The sequence below is a fragment of the Pristis pectinata genome, chromosome 3 (assembly GCF_009764475.1).
Source record: "Pristis pectinata isolate sPriPec2 chromosome 3, sPriPec2.1.pri, whole genome shotgun sequence".
NCBI classification, from domain to species: Eukaryota; Metazoa; Chordata; class Chondrichthyes; order Rhinopristiformes; family Pristidae; genus Pristis; species Pristis pectinata.
In genome coordinates, this window is record NC_067407.1 from 15659726 (window position 1) to 15680760 (window position 21035).

Genomic DNA, 21035 nt, shown 5'->3' on the forward strand with positions numbered 1-21035 from the left:
TAAGATATCTTTATTAGTCACATGCACATCGAAACACACAGTGAGATGCATCTTTTGCATAGTGTTCTGGGGGCAGCCCACAAGTGTCGCCATGCTTCCGGCGCCAACATAGCATGCCCACAGCTCCTAACCAGTACGTGTTTCTTTGGAATGTGGGAGGAAACCGGAGCACCCGGAGGAAACCCACGCAGACACGGGGAGAACTCCTTACAGACAGCGGTGGAAATTGAACCCGGGTCGCTGGCGCTGTAATAGTGTTACGCTAACCACTACACTACTGTGTCTGAGAGGCAAGTTTTTCCATACAGAGAATGCTGGGTATGTGGAACAAACAGTCAGAGGAGGTGGTAGAGTTGGGTACAATCACAGCATTTACAAAGTATCTTGACAGATACATGGATAGGAAAGGAATAGAAGGATAGAGGCCGAATGCAGGAAAATGGGATCAACATAGATAGGCATCTTGGTTGGCATGGACAAGCTGGGCCGATTGGGCCTGTTTCTGTGCGGATTACTCTATTTCTATTTCTAAGAAAAAACTTCCTCTGCACATCCACCGTGTCAAGAACCTCCGACAGGAAGGATGGATCGTTGTGGGCGTGGGGGAGGAGGTGGGCTACGGTGCATGAAAGGCGCTACTTCAACACCGTCATAGGACCCCTTGACGTTTTCCCTTTCTTGCCTCTGTAGTGGCACTCTGAAGGACGTATTTAATATTTCTGAAGAGCTGCCAGTGGAGTGAGAGCAATCTTGTGGAACTAAAATGCCGACAGACAGTGACACGGGGAGCAGGGAGGCTGCGTGCCTCTTCTGAAATTGAGACAATAAAAATTGCTGAGGCAGGCAGATCGGTCAGATTAAAAATGTGAGGCACAAGCACTGAGGGGCAGTGATCAATTATAATGCAGCAACGGTTTTGTGTCCGGTTACTAGACTTAATTAGACATTATTTATTTTTCGAGTTTGTCTCTTTCTCGAGCAGTGTTGAGACGTACAACTATAGAGGGAGCTCCACCTGTTCTCAGCTGGGCTATGGGAGGGGGTGGGGCGTTGCCCTAGGGGCAAGTAAATAGTCTCACCATGGGGCAGCAGATCAAGTGTGTTTAATTGACTGCTTGAAAGGTGCCTGACAGGTTTTACACCAGAGCAGCTGACCCCATCAATGTTGACATCCATGGTCTTGTACAGGCTGGAGGTGGGAGGGAGGGAACCTGAGTAAAGACACAACAATCTCTCTCTCTCCCTCTGGCACATACACTTTCACACTTTACGCAGACACACACAGGGATATACACTTTCACGCAGAGACACACACACACACACACACACAGTCAGAGTTTTACAGCATGGAAACAAGTCCTTTGGCCTAACTTGTCCAAAAATGTCTTTCTGAGCGAGTCCTATTTGCCTGCATTTGGCCCATATACCTCCAAAACTTTTCTATCCATGTACGGTCTAAATGTCTTTTAAACACTGTAATTGTACCCGCCTCTACAGCTCCCTCTAGCAGCTAGATTCCATATACCCACTGCCCTCTGTGTAAAAAAGATCCCCCTCAGTTCCCTTTTAAATCTTTCCCCTCTCACTTTAAATCTATGTCCTCCTGTTTTAGACTCACGTACCACCAGACTTAAGGACAGCTTCTACCCCACTGTGATAAGACTATTGAATGGTTCCCTTATTCGATGAGATGGACTTTGACCTCATGATCTACCTTGTTGTGACCTTGCACTGCACTTTCTCTATCACTGTGACACTTTACTCTGTACTGTTATTGTTTTTACTTGTACTACATCAATGCACTCTGTACTAACTCAATGTAATTGCCCTGTGTAATGAATTGACCATTACGATCGGTATGCAAGACAAGTTTTTCACTGTACCTCGGTACAAGTGACAATAATAAACCAATATCAACACCCTGGGAAAAGGATTGTGACCATCCACCTTATCTATGCCCCTCATGACTTTATATACCTCTATGATGTCACCCCTCAGCCTCCTACGATTCCGAGAAGAAAGTCTCAGCTTATCCAGCCTCTCCTTATAACTCAGGTCCTCCAGTCCCGGTAACATCCTCGTGGATCTTTTCTGCACCCTTTCCACTCTTCTGTACCCTTCCTATTTGTGAATGAAATAAAATTTGGGCTGATTGAGTGGGGTAGAGAGTTAAACCGCAGAGAGAAAGTCAAACTAAAAAGGAAGGCGCTCTGAGCTTTGAACAAGTATGTATCCGTAAGAGTTAGAGAATGATGCCACATCTCCCAATCTTCCAGAAACAGACTGACTGTCACTGAGAGGTGTCAGGAACAGCCAGCCTCAATCCAATGTAAAATCTCTGGACACTTACACTCAGGTTAATGTTCTTTCTATTCACATGCAAGTGATCATTCAGTAATGTGGTGATGGTCCATCATAAATATCTTTGGACAGTCAGTCCATTGAGCTTGTGCCCAAAGAAGCAATGAGGCAGCAGGACTTGCATCTTGAGTGGCTTCATGTCAAGACTATTTTATTAATAACTGACAGAGGTCATGGGAATACCCCTTTGGTCCATCCGTCTATTTATACTCAGCAAAGAAATGAAATACGTGGGGGCTCTGAGACTAGTGATGATTGATCTCACTCTTTGGAACACACGTGTTGAAGGGGAACCCTCTATTTGCCATGACTCCGGCTCACCAGCTGCCAGCCAGCTGAAATGGTTCTAAGGGCAGCTCCACACAGAGGTGGTTTTCTGTTTGCAAGTCAGCGAATGTCCAGCAAGTGAAAAGCAGCATCTCCACAATAAATAACTCGGTGTGGAAAGGTCACTGCTGTTGGTGCCTGTCTGAGCCAATTACCTGTGGCTGGTAGGTCAGCACACCTGCAGTAGCAGGAGGTGCAGGTGTGTTGGAGGACAAGAACCCCACGTGTACTGATGAATCAGCATCAGAGAGAGAATTGAGAGAATCAGGGGTCATTTATCAGGAGTGCAAGGATCAGGAGGTGGGGTAGAACTGGATGCAGATTGGGTGGAGGGGGGGTGGAAGGGTAGCTCGGGGGGGGAATGCTTCCAGAAGTAAGAGGATGACAAGAGAGCTGGCAGTAATGGCAGTAGCCCATTTGAAAGGAAAGGAATGAATGGCAAGTGGGAGGCTTTGAAGAGGGTGATATCAAGAGTCCAGGAGCAGCATGTTCTTGTTAGGGTGAAGGGTAAACCTGGCAAGTTCAGGGAACCTTGGCTGATGAGAGATATTGAGGCTCTGGTCAAGAAAAAGAAGGAAGCATATATTGGGTTTAGGAGGTTGGGGACAAGTGAATCCCTTGATAACTATAAAAAGATTAAGAATACTCTTAAAAGGGAAATCAGGAGGGCAAAGAGAGGGTATGAGATGGATCTGGCAGGTAAGGTTAAGGAAAAGGAGGTTCTATAGCTATATTAAGAGTGAAAGGGTGGCCTGGGAGAGAATAGGTCCCCTTAGAGAACAGCAGGGCCGCCTATGTCTTGAGCCACAGGAGACGGGTGGGATATTTAACAAATTACAGAAAGTTACAGTTACATTGGAAAGACATCGGGGCAGAAGAACCAGTCACAGAAACTGGGAAACAGTTTCCCTCCCGACCTCCTGCTCCACTGTCTTTCTCATTCCTGATAGTCGCTTTAGATGTTGGCTGGGATTTTCCCAGTGGTACTGGTAATGGGCTTGTCTGTGGAATGTTATAGATAGCAGCCCATTTCCTAAACCGGTAGATGAGACCACGTGCTTAGACCAACTTTGGTCTTAATTTGCAGGGGTGGGATGGCTTTCTGCCCCAGACTGGATTGTGTCAATATCTGGGACAGGTGTTTGCATCAGTACAGCATGGCATCCTCAAGGGGCACTGCTGACCCTGTACGGTGTTCACTGGGTAGATCATAACACCTTCATCTTCTTCTCAGGCAGTCCCCTCGAGTCAAGAGTTATTTGCTTCCTCTCCAGTTCAGTGGATTCTGAGGTGGCAGATGAGGCTGTTGTGGACTTTGCAGACTCTGCCACATATGTGGGACAGGAGGTGCCAGTGGGGTAGTTTGAGAGGAGGTGCATTACATCCACCATTTACGGTGGGCTTCTGTGTGCTCCCCATGCATGGCCTTGAGGTTCTTGAATGCTCCTCCTTTGAGTGGTTATGGGCCAGGGTTTCCCATGCATTAGGAAGTTACCAGGGTACTGTCATATCACGAATATTGCAGGTTTAACCCTTTTGTACTGACTGTGCTGGCCACTTCTCTATCGGGGTGCTGTTTTCCACCACTGGATGTTACACCAATATATTGTAAACTGAAGTTTCCAAAACTTGTGCCACATAATTGAGTCTGTGCCCAAGATGCTGTTTTGGTACACAAATGCACCAATGGTGCACATACAATAGGTGCTCCTTATCCAAATTTCATATCAATTGGCAGTCAGTAATGTGCCGCACTTAGACAGGAGCAAAATTCAAGCAAAAGTCACTGTCATCGTGGATATGACATTGATTAAGAAAAAGAAAGTAGGCAGGGTTATTTTTCAGACTGGATGGATGAGTGTATATACTGATGTTCCTTAGGGGTCAGATTTAGGACCACTGCTCTTTTGGATGTATGCTAATGAGGTGGACTTGGGTATAGAGGTCTACATTTCAAAGATTGTAAATGACAAAATGCTTTGAAGTAGTGAGGAGTACACTGGCATTGACAAACAGGCGAACATGCACACCAAATTTGGTGCAGAGTGTTAGGAAGTGATGTATCTTGGCAGGAACAATGAAGAGAGGCATTGTACACTGGACTGTAGAATGGAGATAAAGGAACATTGGAGCTCACATACTTAAGTCTCCAAAGGTGACAGGATAGGTTGAGAAAGATATTAACAAAGTGCTCAGGATTCTTATCTTTATTAATAGAGGCACAGAGTTCAAATGTAAGGAAGTTAAGCCAAAGCTTTAGGCTTGGTTAGACCCTAACCGCAATATAATGTCCAATTCTTGGTGGCACACTTTGGAAGGATCTCAAAGCCTTGGAGAGGTGTATGTCAGGTTTCCTAGAATGATACCAAGGTTATTAGATCCCGTTAGTTGAAGGGATTATAGAAGCTTGGATTATTCTCTGAAAGCAAAATACTGCACATGCTGGAAATCTGAAATGAATAACTAAAATGCTGGAAATACCCAACTCAGGCAGCATGTGTGCAGAGAGATTTTCAAGGCTGATGACCCTCTGCAAGTTTTACCATTAATATTCCTTGCTCTAATGAAAGGTAATTGATCTGCAAGGTTTCTGATGCTGTTGGACTTGCTAAGTACTTCCAGCATCTTCAGTTTTTTTTGTTATCTGTAGGATCAAGGGAGACGCTAAGAACTGAGATGTTTTGATAAAGTCGACAGGGAGAAATGAATTGAATTGACAGGAAGGTCCGTGGTCAGGGGATATAGGTTTAAGATAACAATGGGCAAAACTGGGGGAGATGACGAACCTTTTATAATGCAGCAAATTGTCATGCTTTGGCTGTTCTGCTTGAAAGGTTGGAGACAGATCCAGTCGTAACTTTCATTGTGACATATGGTTAAAAAGGAAAATAATTACAGCGATGTGAAAAAGGAAAAGACTAATTAGAAACTTCTGCAGGGAGCTGACACTGGAAAAGTACACCTCATTGGGTGCAATCTGATTCTATGATTCCATGCACTTACTCTGCCTTGTTTTTGCTCTTTCTTCCCTCGCTGGAGGCTGGGGCTACGTTTGAATGGACAGGCTTATATCCCGGCTCAGGAGGTGCTCAGTGTTAACCACAATAAGCACATCCTACACCAGAGCTTCGAAAATGGCTGATGTTCATTTTATTGCATCATGTGCTTGAGATATTGCCAAATGTCATCAAGTCATGGAATCAGAGTCGTACTGCACAGAAACAGGCCCTTTGGCCCACCAAGCCCATGCCAACCTTTTTGTCCACCTACACTAGTCCCTTTTGCCTGCATTAAGACCCTATCCTTCTATGCCTTGAGTGTCCTCCTAAATGCTTCTTAACCGTGGTGACTGTATCTGATACCTCCTCCAGCAGTGCATTCCAGATATCAGTCATTCTCTATGTAAAAAAACTTCCTCCTCAAATCTCCTTTAAAGCTCCTCCCTCTCCCCTTAAACCTATGACCTCTTGTTTTTGATGCCCCTACCATCGGAAAAAGATTCTGACTAATGAGCCAATCTGTGTCTCTCTTAATTTTATGTACCTCACCCCTCAGTCTCCTTCGCTCCTGGGAAAACGAGCTCAGTGTATCCAAACTTTCCCCATCACTAAAATTCTCCAATCCAGGCAGCATCCTGATGAACCTCTGCGCTTGCTCCACTGAAACCCAAGATGGTTTACTTGGTACAGGGGAATATTGTATATATCCAAATGTTGCTTTATTTCTCTCTTTCTCTCCACAAAGTCAAAGTCACATTTATTGTCATGTGCACAAGTACATGTATGCACAGGTGCAATGAAAAACATAGCTGTAGCAGTATCACAGGCACATAGCATTAGAGACACAACATTCACAAGAAAAACATAAATTACAGATAAAGTATACAAGAAAGAACAAAATTAGAACAAAAAAAAGTCCATTGTAGAGCAAAGCGTTCAAAGTGGTCATAGTGTTGCTGTACTGAGGTAGTGATTAGGCTTGTGCAGGTTGGTTCAAGAACTGAAGGGAAGTAACTGTTCTTGAACCTGGTGGTGTGGGACTTCAGGCGTCTGTACCTCCTGCCCGATGTAGCTGCGAGAAGATGGCATGGCCCGGATGGTGGGGATCTTTGATGACAGACGTTGCCTTCTTGAGGCGGCGCCACATGTAGATATTTTCAATGGTGGGGAGGGATGCGCACGTGATACAATGGGCTGAGTCTCTGCAGCTTCTTACATTCCTGCGCAGACCATGTTACAGCCAGTCTATATATGTTCAACAGTACATCTGTAGGAGTTTGGAGAGTGTTCAGTGACATGCTGAACCTCCTTAACCTTCTAAGAAAGATGCTGGGCACCTTTCTTGTGATTGTATCTATGTGCTAGGCCCAGTACAGGTCAACTGATATGTTGATTCCCAAGAATGGAAAGCTGCTGTCCCTTTCCACTGCCGATCCACCAATTTGGACTGTGCATCTTCCCCCTCCTTCCCCTTCCTGAAGTCAGCAATCAGTACACACACTGTCTGTTCTGTTTTCCAATGGTTTCTACTTTTATTTCAGACTTCCAACATGTGCAGTAATTTACTTTTGTTGCTGTGTTTCAGCCTCAAAACCATATGACTCTTCATTCAGTATTTTACACTGAGAGCAGAGGTCTTTTCACCTACTTTTCCAAAGCCGCATAGCATTTCACCAGAAGTCATGGGATCATAGCACAGAAAGGAGGCCTTTCAGCCCACCTCGTCCATGCCGACTGTGAATGCTGGAAATGCCCAGCGGATCAGGCAGCAGCTGTGCTGGGAGAAGCAGAGTTAATGTTGCAGGTGGATGACCTTGCAATGGAACTGGCCAGTCCTTACAGCAGCTGTTGAATGTTTACAAATGCCAGAGACTAGGATTCAGGTTCAGCCTGGAGGCACAGATTAATTGGCTGTCAAAGCATTCCTGTGGGGTTTACAGCCGGACAGCCTGGCACTGATCAGGACTGAGCCGGCTTTCTTGAAGAATTTTGCGCTGGGGATCTGCTGAAGGGAAGAGTGGGTTTAGTGCGTTGCTTGGTGACGATCATGGATAGCAAATCACTCCAGGGAAATTCCAGATCTTTGTTCTGGACCAGTAAAGCTTAAGGTCAGAATGGAATTGTGAAAGTCCAGCAAGGAGTGACGTTTGCAGAGATTAATTGTGTTCATTTCTGGTTGATTGTGTTCAGTTCTGGTCACCTCATTATAGGAAGGATGTGGAACATTTAGAGAGGGTGCAGAGGAGGTTTACCAGGATGCTGCCTGTATTAGAGAGTATGTCTTACGAGGATAGGTTGAGTGAGCTAGGGCTTTTCTCCTTGGAGAGAAGGAGGATGAGAGATGACTTGATAGAGGTGTACAAGATGATAAGAGGCATAGATCGAGTGGACAGTCAGAGAATTTTTCCGAGGGCAAAAATGGCTAACACGAGGGGGCATAATTTTAAGATGATTGGAGGAAGGTATAAGGGGGGTGTCAGGGGTAAGTTTTTTTACACAGAGAGTGGTGGGTGCATGGAACGTACTGCCGGCAGAGGTTGTGGGGGCAGATACATTAGGGACGTTGAAGAGACTCTTAGATAGGCACATGAATGATAGAAAAATGGAGGGCTATGTGGGAGGGAAGGGTTAGATAGATCTTAGAGCAGGATAAAATGTCGGCACAACATTGTGGGCCGTAGGTCCTGTACTGTGCTGTAGTGTTCTATGTTCTAAATTCAGACAAAAATAAAGGAAGAGGCCATGGGGAGTGGGTGCAACCCAGGCTTGAGCTGTGAAAAGTATTGGAGGTGATGGGGGGAGGATGTGGAACTGAGGATCCGGGCAGTTGTGGAGTGAATTCACTTTGAAGGAGAAGGGTTCAGAGTGCATGTGGGGCATGTGGTGGATTACATCAAAATATGAAAGCAATGACCAGGCGAATATTCAATATCACAAAGCATCAATCATGACTGTCTCTGGAAGAAAAATATTAGCTGGAATCCATTTGTAACAAGTCAGCACTGGAAGCAGGTGCAGAGGAAAGACATACAGCCATGAAAGCTAATCTTGACCAAAGCATAATGCAAACGGGAAACGAATAGAAAATAATGAGAATGGGAACGCTGGAAGAGAATAATGTTCATGACAAGAGGAGCAAAACTGACGTAGTTCACAGCGCTATTCTGTGTCGCCACAGAGAAGTAAAGATCAACAGGAAATACTGGAGATGCACAGCAGGGAAGTCAGCAACTGGAAAGAGAAATGTTGGGTTAACACTTGTCTGTGTAAACTTTGTAAGAACTAGAGACTGGAAGGTAAGCTAACATTTGAAAGCTGGTTAACACCAAGCCTCTTCAGATGAATGTGCTTATTGAGAAGCATCCTGTTGCTCTTGTATCCTACTATATATGTGATTGTATTATTTAAGTTTCTAATATAGGCTCTCTTAATTCCTGCATCACTCACTGCAGTTAAAATTAAATCAGAATTAAATAGTACAGAAGCTGGGATATTTTTGCATGTCAAACCTTGATATCTGTTACATGCACATGTTCTTTCTGAACTAGTGGTTTAAGGAATGTTTGACAACAGGTCTGTAAAATGCCTTGGCTCATGTTACTATGTTCTAGGCACTACGTTGTTGCAAGCTGACGGCGTTGTCTGAAGATGATTGGTACTATCAACAGCCCTGGTAGATGTGAGGTCCATTGGGATTTTGTTGCAAATTCCTTGTACACAAGGAAAAAGATGAATTATTAATGACCTTGAGTTAAGCTATCTGCGTCAATACTGCGGAACTAACCTGGGGTGTATGCAGAATGGGAGCCAGGTCAGAAATGTATGTTGAGTTTGCTGGTGAGACAAACAATTTTAGCAGCCTGTATTTTATCCATTGCATAAAAATAACTACAAATGCAAAGCATATGTGTGTATTGGTAAAGGTGACAGTGAAATTACTGGATTGTCTTTAAAACAAATCCATTTCACTAAAGTCATCCAGGGAAGGAATTCTGCCCCCTTTACCTGGTTTAGTCTATGTATAATTCAAGACCCAACAACTAACTCACCTCTGAAATTGTCCAGTAAGCCACTCAGTTCATGAATGAGTAAATGCATGTGAATAAATAATCACTGTGCCATTGAAGCACAGGCACAACTTAAGACAAAGCAACAATAACATTGGGACTCACTGGCATCGTTGCTCACTTGTGTGGGAAACAGGTGTGCATTTTGATGAGAAGAGGGCAAACACATACCAGTCTGCATTGGCAGTGGGGAGGGTCAGCAGCTTTAAATTCCTGGGCGTTAACATATTCGATGACCTATCCTGGGCTCAGCGCATCGGTGCAATCATAATGAAGGCACACCAGCATCTTTACTTTCCTAGAAGGTTAAGGAGGTTCAGCATGTCACCAAACCCCCTTCTGTTCTACATGATGTGCTGCCTCAAGAAGGCAACATCTATCATCAAAGATCCCACCATCCAGGCCATGCCATCTTCTCGCAGCTACTATTGGGTAGGAGGTAGAGAAGCCTAAAGTCCCACACCGCCACGTTCAAGAACAGCTACTTCCCTTCAACCATTCAGTTCTTGAACCAACCGGCACAACCCTAATCACTACCTCAGTATAGCAACACTATGACCAATTTAACCACTTTGCACTATAATGGACTTTTTGTTTGTTCTAATTGTTTCTTTCTTGTAAACATTTTTGTATAATTTATGTTTAATTTATGTTTTTCTTGTGAATGTTGTGTATCTAATGCAATGTGCCTGTGATACTGCTGCAAGTAAGTTTTTCATTGCACCTGTGCATACATGCACTTGTATATGCGACAATAAACTCAACTTTGATTTTGACTACCTGGAAAATCGGCTGCAGGTTCCTCCTGGAATATCACCTGGATTTCTTTCAATTGCTGTTCCACCTCATTCCATTGCAACAAAACTCCAGGCCTTTAAGTAACTCAGAAACATCATAGCACAGGACAGCTCAATGACATAATCAATGTTAAAAACCAAAGGCAGCAATCACGACAAACAATGCAATTTGCTTTAACACTGCACTTAAAATTAGCAGTGCTATCAAAAAGCACTTAAGGAATTGCAATGTAATAGATCTCCCACAACTGTAAATCACTCTGCACGTCAGGTCAATTTTTAAGGGTGACTATTTATCCGTATTTCCAGAGGACAATCCTGAAATAGGAGACTTTGTAGAATATGAAATCTAAGCCAGAAAAGATTAGTTTTACAGACTTGTAATGAGTTGAAATACTGATCCACAAACCCTCTATGGAATGTCGAATGGATCAACTGAAATTTGATGCCCAAGCTGAAGATTCTTTCAGTGATATTGTTTAGCAGCTTGACTATTCCAACATACTTGTGGCTAGCCCCCCCCCCGTTCTACTCTCTGTAAACTTAAGGTCTTCCTAAGCTCTGCGACCTTTATCCTAGTTCACACTCAATTTCACTGCTGCACTATTGGTAGCTGTGCCATTAGCTGCCAAGGCACTAAACTCTGAAATTCTTTGTCAAATCAACTTTGGGACAATTTGGTTTGGATTTGAACTGAGGAAAAATCTGCTTCTCTTTTAGAATCATTTGGATTGATTACTTCACATCCTGATGTCTATATGAGATCCAACTCAGACACAACTTCATGGTTGAGTGGTTCACATCCAGACCTACCTCTGGCAGCAATCGTTTGCTCTGAGTTCAGCCTCAGGACTCAGTGCTGAGTCCAAAGGTGGAGGGACTTCCAGATGTATCTGACTTGTAATAGAATTGGATTCATTCTTGGCTTCTGTGTTGCAAAGCATAGACATGGAAGCCAGGATCGAGCTGACCAATACGCCACACTAGTTGGCAGCTCTCTACAGGGCAGGCATGGTAGTGTAGCAGTTAGCGTAATGCTTTACAGTGCCAACGACCTGGGTTCAATTCTGGCCACTGTTTGTAAGGAGTTTGTACGTTCTCCCTGGGTCTGCATGGGTTTCCGCTGGGTACTCCGGTTTCCTCCCACATTCCAAAGACATAAAGGTTAGGAAGTTGTGGGCATGCTATGTTGGCGCCGGAAGTGTGGCGACACTTGCAGGCTGCCCCCAGAACACTCTACGCAAAAGATTCATTTCACTGTGTGTTTCAATGTACATGTGACTAATAAAGATATCTTATCTTAAAAGCTGGCTAGTCAGCAGTGTGACCTGCTGCATCGTATTTGAAGTGGTTACATACTGCTATATTTTTGTCCACCTAAAACCGTAATTTTATTCTATCTCTGCTTCCATGGACTAAGAATTCACTATCATGCATGTGGCAGGTGATAATGTAAGCTTGACATAGTTATGTTTCTGTAATAGAATTGGATTCATGACTGAGCAGTGCGGTACGTTATACTAAAACTTATGATTGTGTGGTTATCTCAGACCATCTTTATGGGATTATTGACATTGTGTTGCATCATTCTATAGGCATCTTTATGCCTGTGCAGGAAATATATTTGGATCAGAAGAATGATCTTGTTTCAGAATAACAGTAGTTATCTCACATCAAAAGAGTTGCAGAATTTCAGTTTCCGTGAGTCTTGCCATTCTTGCTGTCAAGATGTTGGTGTTTGATATCAGGCCCTCCAGGTACTTGGTAGTGCTGTGAGTTATCACCTTCCTCAACTATTACCCAAGGTCCAAACTACCACTGCCCTCCTCCCGCCCCCCCCCCCCCCCCATGTTTGTAGAGACTGTAGTTTTCTCACTAATAGCTCCTTGCAAAAATATTTGTTGTCTTTATCAGGAAACGAGAAGATTCAGTGTAAGTCTTCATCTGGCTAGATCCTATGGTCTGGAATTCTGAGTCTGCCTACCTCTCACTATCACTCTCTCTTTCTCTCCCTTTCTTTAAGACGCTCTTTAAAATCTCCCTCTTGATTAATCTTTTCTTACTTATGTAATATCACCTTATTTGGCTTGGTGCCCAGTTTTGTTTGATTAAGCTCCTATGTGGGCTGTTTTACTGTGTTAGAGTTGCTATAAAAATTGTTATTGTGAGTATTAAATAGAGCTGTAGTCATAAAGTCACCCAATGTAGCACTGCAGTAAAGTCTGGGACACTAAGAGCGTATTGTACAGGGATCAGTATATTAGCAGGAGGTCAGTGTTTGATGTGTACACTACCCTCCAATCCACATTTCACATGCACATTCTGTAAAAGTCACCGCAAAACTCTTTACAATATGGATCTCAAATTCACCTAAAATGAGCATCCAATATTTTCATTTATAAATATCTGAAAACAAATATTTTCTTTTAAAATATCAAACTCTGGTTTCATTTTATTATCTGTTAACTTATCCTTAGACCCAAGGTCTCTAGATTTTTACTGTCCAGTTCGGTTATCAAACTTACGTAAAGCATTAGTTTGTTTATATAATGTGCAGAGAATTGTGTTGATATATATATGATATTCAGTCCCACAATGCTGGATATTTTGGAATGTGTGGTACACTATGTTTCAGTTGCTCCACATTCAGTTTTTGAAGTGAAAGAGCTTTACAGATGAATTTTCTTTTCTGATATTATAGTTTCCTGTGACTGTAACATAGCATTGGTTTGAAGGATGAATATTCAGGCAGTGAAACAGCTGGATGAGAAGAAAATGGATCTGCTTTACTACAACTGTGGCTGATGGAGTAAACTATCTGGATTATCAAATTACAAGGACATTTCCATCAGTTGGGTTCTTCTGTCATGCTGCTGTCATGATCCCTCTTTACAATTATTGTCATATGGAAATGTCAAGGACATGCGTAGTTGCCACTTTCTTCACATCCAGACTGTTGGTGCCTCTGTGCAACATTTAGGATCACCCGTGCGCCCACTGCAAAACAATGGCGTCACTGCAGACCATCGACTTAACAGCTGTATTCACTGCATCTAGTTTTAAAAAGAAAACGGTCACTACTAATGTCACACAGCAAGCAAGAGATTCCTCAACCTCAACTAAAAAAGTAAAATCGTTTGTTTTCTTTGAGGTGGAAATCCTTGATGCCAAGAACAAAGAGCAACTCTGCTTCCTGGACAAGGTGAGAGCCTAAATGCTTAAAATCATGCCCTAGGTATAACTGTAGCCTAAAGAACTCCTACACTATTAAGGCTTATTTTAAAAAAAATGCAGCTTTGCAACTTAAAGCATCTAACTCGCGCGGTCTTTAATAGCTGGCAGCATTTATTGAGGATCCAGCTAAACCTCTCACCTATTGCAAGATTCCTAATTGATTTGAAGGCTAGTTTTGAAGTGGCTTGGCTAATACGTGCAAGATGAATAAAGAATCATGTGCTTTTGTGAATAGTTGCTCTTGTAAAGGACTTGACTTTGTTGCAGGGCGGTGGAATTGACTTTCAGTGCTGTGATGCCACCTGGGATTAGAATGTCATATTCACAAATATTTATGTCCTTAGTGGCGAAGAGTGCATTCCTGGGTCATGTGCAGCTCAACTAGGTGCTTTCTCATAAAAGTACAATTGCAAAAGCCAGCATTCTTTCCTTCTCAGAGTCTCTGGTAAGCAGTATTACTGAACGTATTTCATTTGCCTCTCAATCAGGTCGAACCAAATGCGACAGTTGGAGAAATAAAATCTATGTTCCATAAATCATGTAAGTCAAACCTTTGTCAATAATTTTAGTGAACTTTAGTTTGAGTATACGTGTTGTTTTTGAAATTAATTTGACTCTTGCTTGCTTTTAGTTTATCTGTTGGTTTTCTTTCTTCTGTCAAGACTCATGTTTTTTTGCTACATCAGTCTTTTTAGAGCAGAAAGGTTTATTCGCTATATTAAAGCTAAACAATGGGACCCCTGGTTTGGTATGGGAACTTGTAAATCATTTCATGCAAATCCATTTTACACGGATGACAATTCCCAGATCTGTGTTATTTATTTCTCCACCAGCTGCCCTGAAGGATAAATTTAATAATAATTATAATGAGGATGTACACAGTGAAATCTTATACTCAGAAAAAGCATCAAGAAATGCAGGTAAACACAGAATGAGCAATGGGAGACATTTAAAGATGAGGTGGTTTAGGTACAGACTCATTCCTGAGAGGGCATCCAGAGTTAAAGCTCCATGGATGACTGGAGATTTGAAGATTAAGATGAACGAGAAAAAGGGGGTTAGGATGAATGTCAGGCTCACATTAAAGTGGAGAGCCAAGCATAAACATAGAATAGAATTGAAAGGGAAATATGACTTTCAAAGACTGAATGAGAATAGATTAGCCGGTAACTTGAAAGGGAGCACAGAAGTTTTCTATAGTTTTATATATTGTATAAGGGTAGTCAAATGAAGTGAAGACTAATTTGAGGGCCTAAAGGTGTCAGTTACCTTAAAATCTCCCAGGCACAGGCATTGGGAGATCTGCTCTTTTTGATAGGAATATTAATATTGGGAATGCAAGTCATGATTTCAAAGTTGCCCAAGTCAATGCATTTCCCTACCTCTCTCTCCTTTAAGGGAGTGGAGTTTGCATGTTCTCCCTGTGACTGTGTGGGTTCCTCCCTGGTGCCCCTGTTTCCTCTCACATCTGGAAGATGAATGGCTGCTGAAAATTGCCCTGGGTGTGGGTGGGTGGCAGGAGAAGCAGGCATTAATGGACATGTGAGAGAGAATAGGTTACAGGGAAGGAGGACTGATGGAAGTGCTCTGAGAGCCGGAATGGACTTAATGGGCCAAATGGTCTCTGATGTTGTGAGGAAATATAAAGATATGAAGACACTCTTTCAAACCTGCTTTTTTATTGTAGCTTTTGTTGATCTACCCTAATGTGTCTTCATGTGTCAAATTTTGTTTGAGGGCACAAAACTCGAAAATGGTGGTGAAATGGATGAGATTTTGTGCAGAGAAGTATAGAGCAATCTTTTTGGAAGGAAGAATAAGGAATGGGAAGAGGCAATGTATATTAAACGGTGCAATTTTAATGAGGGTACCTGAACAGAGAGAACTACTGGTACAGATAGACTGAATTTTGCAGTGGCAGAGGAGAGTCTGTACTGGGCGAAGGAGAGGGAAGGTTCAGCGACCTGGGTCCCCACACCCAATAGTTAATAAGAATGTTGAGGAAACCGATATATGCACAAATGTGTTCAATAGTTATGTACAGTTAATTGCCCCTCCAAAACTGGTCATATTTAAAGTTCTATGCATGCCCCTGGTGGCAGGTCACGTTGAGAAGTCTTTTAAAAGGATACAGGATCTTTGCTGCTATTAATAGTACACAAGCAAGGAAGTTATGCCAAGCATTTCTAAATGACTGGTTGACTGAAGCACTGTGTTGAATTCATACGACCACACTTGATGAAGGTTGTCAAATCCTTGGAGAGGGTACAGACAATACTTAGTATAATGGAAACAGGAGTGTGAGCCTTCAGTTGTTTGGAGAAACTTCAGAGTTAGAGTTGGTCCCTGATGACTAGATGACAGTAAAGGAATTTTTAACAGAGGACTTCAAAATTGATTGTGTGTGCAGGGAGAAAATGTCCCTAATGTTAGGTGTGCAAAAGCCATGGGCTACAGATCTAATTTAATTGGCAAGTGATTAGAGGGGGTTGAGTATAATATTTGTTATGAATGAAGTTGCATTTTCTGAAACTAGCTCCAGGAATATCTTTGGAAAGGGAATTTGTTAAGTATTTCCAAAGAGTGGTGAAAAAACCAAGAGGTGACACTAATTGGAAAACTCCTAGAAAGAGCCAGCACAGGCATGATGACATGAATTGCCTTATTTGGCACTGCCTCATTCTGATAAGACTGGGAGAGCAATATTATCATATTGGTGATACCAGGTCCTATTTCCTCGGATGGGCACATTGAAGGAATGACATCATTTGTCCTGTTTCCCGTCATTACCTCTTCAATTATGTCTAGAACAAAATGGGTAGCCAGTAATACTGGGCATCACAAAAAGACCCTTCCTCAATCTTTCAGGGCATGCTAATTCTAGTCTTCAGCTAGACCACCTCCACACAGAGAGCTCTTCACAACATTTACATGGATTATACTAACCATGGAAAATAAGGCAGATGAGCAGAAGTGAGTTTGGGTCAGCAGAATTCATTTGCATCATAGGAATAATGTTCTAGTGGGAAATTTAGTCTCCTCATTCCAGAACCTATCCATTAAAAGCTCTTTACTGCTATGTGACACTTTGCAATAACAGATGAATTCTATTTTTGCATCTCCTTTTTTTTAGACCCCAAGTGGTATCCAGCAAGACAATCCATCAGGTTAGATCCCAGTAAGTACCATGCAGCTATCAATGATCCTTTTTGGCTTTATTCCATCTGAAATCACCCAATTTGAACAATGTGAGATTAGACATGGTTAATTTACCAGCAAAAGACACCATTAAATCCCAGAAATAATTGGAGATTTGGTGTATACTGAGTACTACTAAACTTCTATGAAATGCAATTTTAATTGCAAAGGCAAGCTAAAATTGAATTAGGAAACCATAAAATAGTCTGGCATCTGTTTTTTACAATTTACCTACTTGTTTAAGGGTGTTTCAGAAGTATTATGCAGAGTTTTTTTGAAAGTTTCCACTTATTTCACACAAATGTGAAACCTCCATGCTGTATTGCTCTGTGATTCTGTGATTCTGCAAAGGTTTGCATTTATATAATGCCTTTCATGTTCCCGGGATGCCCCCTTGTGCTGCACAGCTAAACAATGATGCTTGTTTTGATGTGTGGATGCTGCTGTAATGCAGGAAACAGTGAGTGCACAGCAAGCTCCCATGCAAAGGGATAATGACTGGGAATTCAGGAGGAGAAATATTAATATCTGTGTTGGTTTAAACTTGGAATTTTCCAATGGGAATTTACATCATGTGAGTGACATAGGAACTGGACTGACTGACTGTATACACAGGTTGAGGAAATCCTTTACATCAGCATTTACAAAAGTACTTGTCTAGTCCAGTCTGTCAGTACCTTGAGATAGTTTCGGGAAACATTTAATATCAAATTTCAAAAGGGAAATGAGGATATGCTGAAGAGAAAAAACATTTATAGGGCAATGGAAAATGAAAGGAGAGTGGAACTACATGCATACCTCTTTAAAAAAAGCCAGCACAATCTCCATGGGCTGAATAGCCTTCTTCTGTGCTGTATAATTCTACTTGTTCCGTCGCTGGTGATTCTAATTGTAGGAGATGTGGGCGCAGTGATATTCTCCAACCTTTTTAGCTTATTTTTGTCTCTTTTATGTGAGCTGGTGCAGATACAAGCAAAACTTGAACATTAAAGCAAGTGCTGGAAACACTCATTTTCAGATTTCCAGTGCCCATAGTTTTCTGATTGTCCAACATGAAGATGATGCAACTTCACTGTCCCTTGCACTTGATTTACTTCACAGGGCTAGGACAAGAATTTGGTTTCCTTTTACAGATTCATGGAGGATGAAGGGATTGAATGTGGTGCCTTACTGACTTACAGATAACACGCACTGTTTATCTACCTTAATAGTTCTGGAATTTCAGAAATGCTCACTGCTGAAAGAATCTGCTTGTGATGGCATGTTCAGCGTCCAGTGGATGTGACAGGGAGATTCTGATTACGGGGCGAAAATTAATACTGATTGAGTGACAGTTCAATCCACCTTCCACTGTGCAGGGTCAAATCTTACTGGCTCTCCACTATGCTTTGGAGCACCTAGACAATGGCAAGGCATACGTCAGGCTGCTGTTTATCGATTACAGCTCAGCGTTCAACACCATCATCCCCTCAGTACTAATCAACAAGCTTCAAAACCTGAGCCTCTGTACCTCCCTCTGCAACTGGATCCTCGACTTCCTTATCGGGAGACCATAGTCAGTGCGGATCAGTAATAACATCTCCTCCTCCCTGACAATCAACAGAGGTGCACCTCAAGGATGTGTGCTTAACCCACTGCTCTACTCTCTCTACACTCACGACTGTGCAGCTAAGCATAGCTCAAGTGCCATCTATAAATTTGCCAATGACACTACTGTTGTTGGCAGAATCTCAGACAGTGACAATGAAGCATACAGGAGTGAGATAGATCGGCTGGTTGAGTGGTGTTGCAAAAACAACCTCACACTCAACATCAGCAAGACCAAGGAACTGATTGTGGACTTCAGGAAGGGGAAGTCGGGAGAACACACACCAGTCCCCATTGAGGATCAGCGGTGGAAAGGGTGAGCAGCTTCAAGTTCCTGGATGTCAACATCTCAGAGGGTCTATCCTGGGCCCAACATATTGAAACAATCATGAAGAAGGCACGCCAATGGCTCTACTTCGTTAGGAGTTTGAAGAGATTCAGTATGTCACTAAAGACTCTTATGATTTTCTATAGATGTATGGTGGAGAGCATTCTAACCGGTTGCATCACAACCTGATAGGATCGCAAGAGGCTGCAGAGGGTTATAGACTCAGCCAGCTCCATCACGGGCACAGCCCTCTCCACCATGGAAGACATCTTCAAGAGGAGGTGCTTTAAGAAGGTGGCATCCATCAGAATAAGAATCAGGTTTATTATCACTGACATATGTTGTGAAATTTGTTGTTTTGTGGCAGCAGTACAGTGCTAGACATAAAGACATAAAAATTACTAGTCCCCATGATGGATCATTAAGAACCGTCACACCTGGAATATGCCCTCTACTCGTTACTACCACTGGGGAGGAGGTACAAGAGCCTGAAGACCCACACTCAATGATTTAGGAACAGCTTCTTCCCGTTTGCCATCAGATTTCTGAACGGTCCATGAACCCATGAACACTACTTCATTATTCCTTTTTTATTTGCACTAATTATTTATTTTTATAATTTATAGATTTTTATGTCTTTGCACTGTACTGTTGCCACAAAACAAGAAATGTTTCATTACATGTCAGTGATAATAAACCTGATCTGATTCTGAATCACATCCTGCTCAGATGCTGTGCCAGTATAACAGCAGCCCACTAGCCCGTCAACCCAGCCAAATCCTTGATAGAAGTAGATCAATCTTTCGCAATCCCAGCTCATCCCGAAACTTTTTTCTGTAGTTTTTAGGATCTGGACATTGCTACAAGGGCAGCATTTATTGCCCATCCCTAATTGTCTTTGGGAAGGTGGTGGTGAGCTGCCTCCTTGAACTGCTGTCGTCCTTCTGGTGAAGGGTGGGAAGTTCCAGGTTTCAGACCCAGTGACGATAAAGGAACAGCTGATGCAGTACACTTGTGCTATGGTTGTGATGTTTGTTTTTATTCTTCTGTGGGATGTGGCCGTCATTGTCAAGGCCAGCATCTATTGGCTGTCATTAACCACCCTGGAGAAGGAGGTGATGAACCGTTTGCATGTTGAAGTGGTGTTAGGTAAGGAGTTGGATTTGACCCAGTGGCAGTGAAAGGACTTTGATATTTGTCCAAGTCAGGATAACGTTGACCTGGATGGGAGTTTACAGCTGGTGGTCTCATATATGCCTGTTTCCCTCTTCCTGGGTGGTAGAGTTTGCAGGTGAGGAAGGCTGTCAAAGAAGCCTGGTGAATTATGTTCCGCTCCTTGTAATCCCACTGCAACCACAGTGCGCTTGTGACAGAGAGAATGAAAACTCAGGGTGTCAAAGGAGGTGCCAGTCAAGCAGCTGCTTTACCCTGCTTGATATTGAGCTTGTTGACTGTTAGAGCCATAGAGCTGTACAGCATGGAAGCCGGCCATTCGACACACCACATCCATGCCAACCTTTTTGTCTATCTACACTAATCCCATTTGCCCAGACTTGGTCCATATCCTTCTGTGCCGTCAGAGCTAACTCATGTAGAAAGGAGTGTTTTGTCACACCAACATGTGACTGGTGGTGAATCACCCGACAAAGGTTGCCCAGTCACTAGGAGCGAGAGTGAGCCAGTGTAGGTCAGTACTCCATACCAGTAAGAAAGTGGCCAATGCAATGAGTACACATGGGTTAAAGTAGTAATGTTAGTAATACAACATTAATCACTCTAGGGGTGAACGCAACTTAAATTAAGTTACTTTCACCCTAAGAGTCATTGATCTGTTTTTGTAGCCACTGTGTCTGTTTGGCTGGCCCAGTTAAGGTTCTGTCACCGTTGAAGCCCTGGATGCTGGTGGAGGAGTCAGAGATGAGAGTGCTGTTGGAAGCCAATGGGATGATGTGAGACTCTGTTGGAGATGGTCCACGTCCAGCACTTGGGTGGCACAGGTGCTGCTTGCTGCATATCAGCCCAGGACTGAACGTCATCCAGATCTTGTGTGTACATGTGATTCTCCATTATCTGAGGAGTTGTAAATAAAGCCGACAGTTACATAAACATCAACAAACATCCCTACATCTGTGCTTGT

General features: G+C 42.8%; 1 protein-coding gene across 1 annotated transcript in view; it reads left to right on the forward strand.

Moving 5' to 3' along the window:
- LOC127568413 (very-long-chain enoyl-CoA reductase-like) overlaps positions 1–21035 on the forward strand; it is a 69507-nt gene that overhangs the window by 23940 nt on the left and 24532 nt on the right. The window contains exons 2-4 of the mRNA XM_052012111.1: positions 13703–13753; positions 14274–14325; positions 16919–16963. Coding sequence (XP_051868071.1) covers positions 13703–13753; positions 14274–14325; positions 16919–16963 — 148 coding nt within the window. The remainder of the gene's footprint in view (positions 1–13702; positions 13754–14273; positions 14326–16918; positions 16964–21035) is intronic.